We start from the raw sequence: 7768 nt of genomic DNA on the forward strand, positions 1-7768 counted from the left end.
GTCCCAAGAAACTCCGGACACCCTTCACTGAAATAGGTGGAGGTAATTTTTCAACCGCTTTTACCTTCGCCTTATCAACTTCAATGCCGCCCCTAGATATTCTGTGACCCAACACGATGCCTTCTTGTACCATAAAATGACACTTTTTCCAATTCAGTACTAGATTTGTTTCTCCACAACGGGACAGCACCTTGCTTAAATTCCTCAAGCAATCATCATAAGAAGACCCAAAAACTGAAAAATCATCCATAAACACTTCCACAAATTTTTCCACCATGTCGGTGAAAATAGCCATCATGCACCTCTGGAAAGTGGCTGGTGCATTACAAAGACCAAACGGCATTCGATTGAAGGAAAACGTACCATAAGGACAAGTAAAAGTGGTCTTCTCCTGATCCTATGGGCATATGACAATCTGATTGTATCCCGAATATCCATCAAGAAAGCAATAATATTCATGCCCAGCTAATCTGTCTAGCATTTGGTCAATGAATGAAAGTGGGAAGTGGTCCTTGCAGGTTGCTTTGTTGAGCCTTCTATAATCAATGCAGACTCTCCACCCCGTCACAGTATGAGTAGGAATTAGCTCATTCTCAATCAAAGTCATTCCTCCCTTTTTGGGCACACATTGAACTGGACTTATCCAGTTGCTGTTAGAAATAGGAAAAATGACACCTGCATCGAGCAACTTGATTACTTCCTTTTTCACCACCTCTTTCATAATGGGATTTAACCTTCTCTGCTGCTCCACACTAGGGCGGTGTCCATCTTCTAAGAAGATTTTATGTATACAAACCTATGGACTAAATCCCTTGATGTCAGCAATAGTCCACCCAATGGCCTTTTTACACTCGCGGAGTACTCTGAGCAATTTTTCTTCTTGAGTGTTGGTCAAGCTCGACGAAATAATCACGAGCAATGTCTCTGAGTTCCCCAAATAAACATAGCGCAGATGCACTGGAAGTGGCTTAAGTTCTAGCTTCGGAGCTTCTTCAATAGATGGCTTAGGAGGGGTCAGAGTGACAAGCCTGTCCAACTCCTCAAATTTTCCAAACCCCTGGACATAACTGTAGGACATATCCAGTACTTACTCAATTTCTCCCATCATTTCATCTTCACTATCTTTTTCATCCCCAATCAACACTCGTTCAACAGGATCTAGAGGGCTCATATAGGGCACTAACGATGTGGCATCACTCTCCACCACAGAGATCATGGATAACTTTTCATAGTGGGCTGGCAACCTGAGTGCTTTATAAACATTGAATACCACCACTCGATCACCTACTCTCATCGTCATCTTTCCTTCTTAAACATCAATAATAGCTCGGCCTGTGGCTAAAAATGGACGCCCCAAAATAAATGGGACTTCCTGATCGGGCTCGTAGTCCAGGATAATGAAATCGGCAAGGAATATGAAAGACCCCACTTGAACCAACATATCTTCAATCACTCCTTTAGGATGATCAAGGGAGCGATAAACCAGCTGTAAAATTAACATTGTTGGGCATGGCTCACCCAACCCCAATTGTTTGAACACCGATAGCGGCATCAAATTGATTCTCACTCCAAGATCACATAAGGCTCGCCCAACTGCATATTTACCAATCGAGATTTGGATAGTGAAACTACCTGGGTCCTTCAATTTCTGAGGTAGATTGCTTTGAATTCTTGAGCTACACTCCTCAGTGAGTGCCATGGTTTCAAATTCGGTCAGCCTCCTTTTATTTGCATCTATGTCCTTGATGTACTTTGTATATTTGGGCACTTCTTGTAAGATGTCAGCCAATGGAATATTAATTTGTACCTACTTCAAAATATCAAGAAATGTTTTATATGCGGCGTTATCTTTTACTTTCTGCAATCTTTGAGGGAACGGAGGTGGTGGCCTTGCAACCACTGGTGGGGGTTGCTCAGCCACCGCCTCTCCAACTGGCTTCTCGAATTCCTTAGATTTTTCTAATGTTGATTCAATAGTGGCTGGCCTCTCATCAAAAGTCACCTATTTGCTCTTTTTTGACTGAAACTCTTCTAATTGTCGCCCATTCCTCAACGATATGGCATTAAGGGATGCCTTAGGATTAGCTTCAGTGTCACTTGGAAGAGCTCCAATTGGTCTAGTAATTTGAGCACTGGCAAGCTATCCCATTTGGCACTCTAAATTTCTGAGATCGGTCCTGAGCTGTTGATTGTCAAGCAACAACTGCTTCAACAAATCATTCCCTTTCTCTTCTACCTGTTGAGGTGGCTTTTGAGGTTGATTGAAATTTCCTTGGGGTCTATATTGATTCTTATTCGGCTGATTTCCACCCCATGAGAAGTTGGGATGATTCTTCCAATTTGGGTTATAAGTGTTCCCATATTGTGTATTCTGATTCATTGGACCCCTGCTCTGTTGTCCCACATAGTATATAGATTCTGGATTCGTGGGGCATATGTAACTCATATGGTTTTCACCACATAGTTCGCACCAAAGAGACATTTGTTGTACATGTTGCATCTGTTGTGTCTGTTGCATTGTCATTCTATTCATATGGTTTGCCAATTTTGCTATCTCAGCTCTCATAGCCGAGAAGTCATCAAGCTCAATCAACTCGGTTGCCTTCTATTTACTTGCCTTGCATGAATCCCCATCTCCTTGCCAGTTATGATCATTAGCAGTGAAGTTATTCAGCAAGAGTTGAATTTCACTATATGGTTTTGCCATGCAACTACCCCCACAAGCTGAATCAAGATTCATTTTTGAGGCCTCATCTAGCCCGTTAACAAAAGTGTGTCCCAATACCTCATCAGTCTGACAATGGTGTGGGCAATCTCTGAGTAGCTTCTTGTATCTTTCCCAAGCTTGACGAAGTGTCTTGCCGTCCCATTGTTCGAACCCAAGAATATGACTCCTCAATGACTTTGTCTTCTTGGTGGGGAAAAACTTGATTAAGAATTTCCTTGCTTCCCTCAACAGTGAAAAGGGAAAAAGTGTCAGCCTGACATAGTCTTTGGAAACATTCGGATAATTGTAGGTGTTCGTAATTTCCAAGAAATTCTAAATGTGCCTCTGCGGATCTTCATGAGATAGACCCACATATTTCCCTGTGGACTGAATCAGTTGTACCATGTACTGTTTGAGTTCAAAATGCCATGTGATCTCAGGCTTCATAATAGCCTGAGTCATATTAGCAAGATTGGGCCTTGCGGCTTCTATCACCGCACGCTCTGCATTACTTGCCATCTTTATTGGCTGTGGTTGAACTACAATGTCCAACTCTCTTTCTATTCTAGTTCTAGCTTCTACCTCCCTCCTCACCCTGTGAAGTGTCCGTTCAATTTCAGGATCAAGAGGAAGGAGATTATTTGCGCTTTTACTCCCCACATTCAAGAGAAGAGACTGTGTTAACACAAACAAGGTAAACTGAAAATTAAGTCCGCATTCAAGAGAAGAGCCTGTGTTAACACAAACAAGGTAAACTGAAAATTAAAACTTGAACAAATAACTAATAAAAGCTTAAGTAAGCAAAATAGCTAATTTTTAAGTCCCTGGCAACGGTGCCAAAAACTCATTGCTCCCAAACGCACATGCAAGTATACGTGTACAAGTAATAAAATGATAATTCGAGTGTCGAACCCACAGAGACTTATATCAATTACTCACTAAAACACCAATATTGTTATTCCGTCAAGCTAAATTCGAGTTCAAGAGCTTAATTATGCTAAACTACAATTCTAAGTAATAACTAAATTATCAAGCAGGAGAATGATCGTTATGTATTCAATAGAGATAAACATTCCAGGGTTGTGATCGATTCACCAATCCTATTATATTCTAGTCAAATCTTCCTCTCATACAATTCACTCATGGTTGCTAATTAATCGATAACTGCTCTCATAGCCTTCTTGTAACGACCCGACCGATCATTTTGAGCTTTTTCACTTCACTCGCCAGTTCTCGGGCATGTCTAGCCCCGTGTGATGTATTATGACTTATTTAAATTGTCAGTTATGGTTTTCAGGATAATCGAAATGAATTTGGAAGAACAGTTCTCAGTTTGAAGTTTAAAATTTGAAAGATTTGACCAAGTTTTAACTTGTTGGTATATGATTTCAGATCGGAATTTTTATAATTTGGTTTGCTCCAATAGGTGATTTGGGACTTAGGAGCATGGTCGAAATGTGTTTTGGAGGTCCGTGAAAGGTTTAGGCTTGAATTGGCGAACTTGAGATTTTGACATTTTCCGATTGATAGGTGAGATTTTGATATAGGGGTCAGAATGGAATTCCGGGAGATGCAGTAGGTATGTTGTATCATTTAGGATGTGTGTGCAAAATTTCAGGTCATTCGGACGTGGTTTGGTAGACTTTTTGATCAAAAGCGAGATTCGGAAGATTTTAGAATCTTAAGCTTGAATTTGATGTGATTTTATGGATTCGATGTTGTTTGAGGTATTTCGAAGGTTGGTATAAGTTTGGGTAGTGGTATCTGACTGGGTTGTGCTTTTGGTTGAGGTCTCGGGGGCCTTGGGGTGATTTCGGATGGTTGGCGGAAGGTTTAAAGTTGAGTTGGGAGAGCTGAAGCATATTGTTGCTATCATAACCACACCTGCGGTTGGGAGGCCGCAGGTGCGATGATCGCAGAAGAGGAAGGTAGCCGCAGATGCGGCCAAGAAGTAGTTCTTCAGGAACCACAAAAGCGATGAAGTGGGCGTACCTGCGGTAGCGCAGGTGCGAGTTTTTAATCGCATATGCGGAAATGGCCATTTAAGTGAAAACCACAGATGTGGTGGATTAGGCCGCAGAAGCGGGACCACAAAGCGGGAAGCAGAAGCGGGAAAAGGACCGCAGGTGCGAAAAGCCTGGGTCATAAAGTATAAAAGGTTTCCTTTGCGATTTTCAGCTATTTCTTTACCATTTTTATTCGGGTTTGAGCTTGGGGAAGCCATTTTGAAGAGGAATTCAAGGGATAACGCCTTGAGGTAAGATTGTTGAATCTAAAACTCATTTCTATGGTATTATTTCACATATTAGAGCTGTAATTATGGAAATTAAGGGTAAAAATTGGGAAACTAGGATTTGGTATTGGAGACCTTGATGTGATGATTTGAGGGGCCATTTGTGGTCGGATTTTGGTACTTTTGATATATAGGAACTCGTAGGGAGATAAGGAATTTATTGATGTAAAATTTATTGAATTTCGAGACGTGGGCTCGGGGGTCGGGTTTTGGTTAATTTCGAGATTGATGTTGTAAATTGATTATTTTCAAATGGGCTTCGTTCCCTTAGCATATTTTGACATTGTGATTCTGATTTTGGATAGATTCAACGCGGGTTGAGGCCAATTCGAGAGGCAAAGGCATCGCGGGCTACCGGATTGAGGTGAGTAATGATTTTAAATGTTGTCCTGAGGGTATGAAACCCTGCATTGCACATCGTTGCGCTATATTGAGGTGACACACATGCTAGATGATAAACGTGGGGTCGTCCACCGTTGGGGATTGTGACTTAGTCCGTCCCGAATGACTGTTTTATCGCGTATTTGATTGAAAACTATTTTCTATCATCATGTTTGGGCTGAATGTCATATTTGGGCCTCGTGCCAACTATTTGGACCCTTAGGGGATTTTTACTGATATTTCCTCACTGTCTTGACTTTATACTTGTACTCAGTCATGCTATATTCTACTGTTTTAATCACTCAGCCATGTTTACGCTGTTTTAATACATTAAATGATAACTTAAATGATATTTTGGGCTGATCATCATGTTTTACTGTTGCCCGAGTGGCTTATGAGATTCTGACTGAGTAATGCCGAGGGCCTGTGTTGTGATGATACTTTTGGGTCGAGCTGCACGCTGTAGTAGTGATACACTGATTATGATTATGAGTTCGAGGGCCTAAGATTATACGCCACAAGGTGGTTTGTTGATATGAGGCCGAGAGCCTATTGATTATGCCACGAGATGACTTGATATTGCGCTTGGGCCGTAAGGGCCCCTCCCGGAGTCTACACACCCCCAGTGAGTGTGGGTACCCATTGTGGTATGAGATATAGCCCGAAGGGCTGGTGTTGTTCCATGTTATTGCCCGAGGGGCTGATTCTATTGACATTGTGCCCGAGGGACGAATTTTATGTGTTTATCTTTTCTAGCTGCTTTTCATTTACCTGTTTAACTATTAAAAAAGAGTTTTAAAGAAGCTTATTCTAAACAAAGGTGTTTTATAAGATTTCACCGTATCATTGCCTTTTATTGGTGTTACACTGCTTCTTTATAGCATGTTGTTGTGTTCTTACATATTTTCTTATCGCTCAATCTTCATTTATTGTTATTACTCACTGAGTCGGAGTACTCACATTACTCCCTGCACTTTGTATGCAGATTCAAGCATTTCTGAACCCGGTAGCAGGTATTGGTTGCTCAGAGGCAAAGTCATCGGAGTTTAGCAAGGTAGCTGCCCGACGTTCGCAGCACTGCTTTTCTCCCTCTTGATTTCATTAGATTGTATTTAGTATATTTTCAGACTTTCTGTTGTATTTAAACCTTAGTAGATGCTCGTGACTTGTGACACCCCGATGTCGAGCTGTATCGTTTTCCTCACTTATTTTATTTCGCTAAATTTTGGGATTTATTTCTTATAAATGACTCAAATTGACTTATTAAAATTGTTAAAAATGAATTTGGGAATTGTGTCGGCTGGCCTTGTCTTTACGAGAGGCGCCATCGTGATCGAGTTCGATTTGGGGTTATGACAAGTTGGTATTAGAGCCTATGTTACATAGGTCTCACGAGTCATGATCAGGTTTAGTAGAGTCTCATGGATCGGTACGGAGATGTCTGTACTTATCCTCGGAAGGCTGCAGAACCTTTAGGAAAAAGTTCATTCTTGAATTTTTATTGTGCGTCTTTGATTCAGCTTGAAATGTAACTCTTTGAATTCTTTTCCACGCGTTCGTATGCGAGCATGAGCGCTCAGTATCAAATGTGCGTCGATGGCTTGTGATTCTCTGATCGAGGGGTGAGATATGATCTTTGTGTGTTGAGGTTGGGCCAGTTTGGAGGACTTGAGGCCGGGTCGTTGCCTATAGCTAGAGCGCTGAGGCGTTGATTGTGTGAGCACGTGCTTTTTGATTTGTATTGTCGATAGTGTCCCTATTAGTGAGAGTGATGACTGGATAGCTGTGTGATGAGTTTGATGTGACTGCGAGATGTATTCATATGATTTGGAAGCGACGATAAGGGTCTGTTAGAGGATAGAAGAACTATTAGGTGCTTGATTTCCATCTTAAATTGAAGTATAGCCCCGAGTTATCTGTGTGTGAAGAATCTTTTCATGTTTTCTAGTTGGGGAGGTGAAGTGGATTTCACATTGTGATATTAGTTCATACTCAGGAAGATCAAGTGACTGCGTAATGTCTATGATGGTGGAAGGGTATAATGAGATGGTAGTTGAGGCGAAGCAGGTGGGCTATCTCTTGCGGATTGTTCTGTAGTTTGCCTAATCCTTTATGTCGGTTGTTGGAAGATCTCTGTCACCAGGGAATTATGTGTGTTGTAATTGGAATTTGGGTCTCCTAAGAGAGTGGGTTTAACTGTTACGAGAGTAAATGCGAGATTTGTAGAAAATTTAAAGTACTAGATGATCTGTCTTTCACGAGCTTATGAAGGATTGAGTTTAATCTCACTATAGTATTGTGGCAGCAATAGAGTATATGCGTTATGAGTTATTGTGTGTGTTTTGACCTATGGCTTTGAGCCAATTGGGGGGAGTCGGCTATTGATT

At 41.3% G+C, this 7768-nt stretch overlaps 1 protein-coding gene across 1 annotated transcript; it reads right to left on the reverse strand.

The window, feature by feature from the left end:
- Window positions 1–1309: 1309 nt before the first annotated feature.
- Window positions 1310–1699, reverse strand: LOC138885140 (uncharacterized). The gene has a single exon (XM_070166042.1). It carries the CDS (start codon window positions 1697–1699, stop codon window positions 1310–1312), a length of 390 nt encoding a protein of 129 aa, XP_070022143.1.
- Window positions 1700–7768: the final 6069 nt, after the last annotated feature.

This window comes from Nicotiana sylvestris, chromosome 2, assembly GCF_000393655.2.
Source record: "Nicotiana sylvestris chromosome 2, ASM39365v2, whole genome shotgun sequence".
NCBI lineage: Eukaryota > Viridiplantae > Streptophyta > Magnoliopsida > Solanales > Solanaceae > Nicotiana > Nicotiana sylvestris.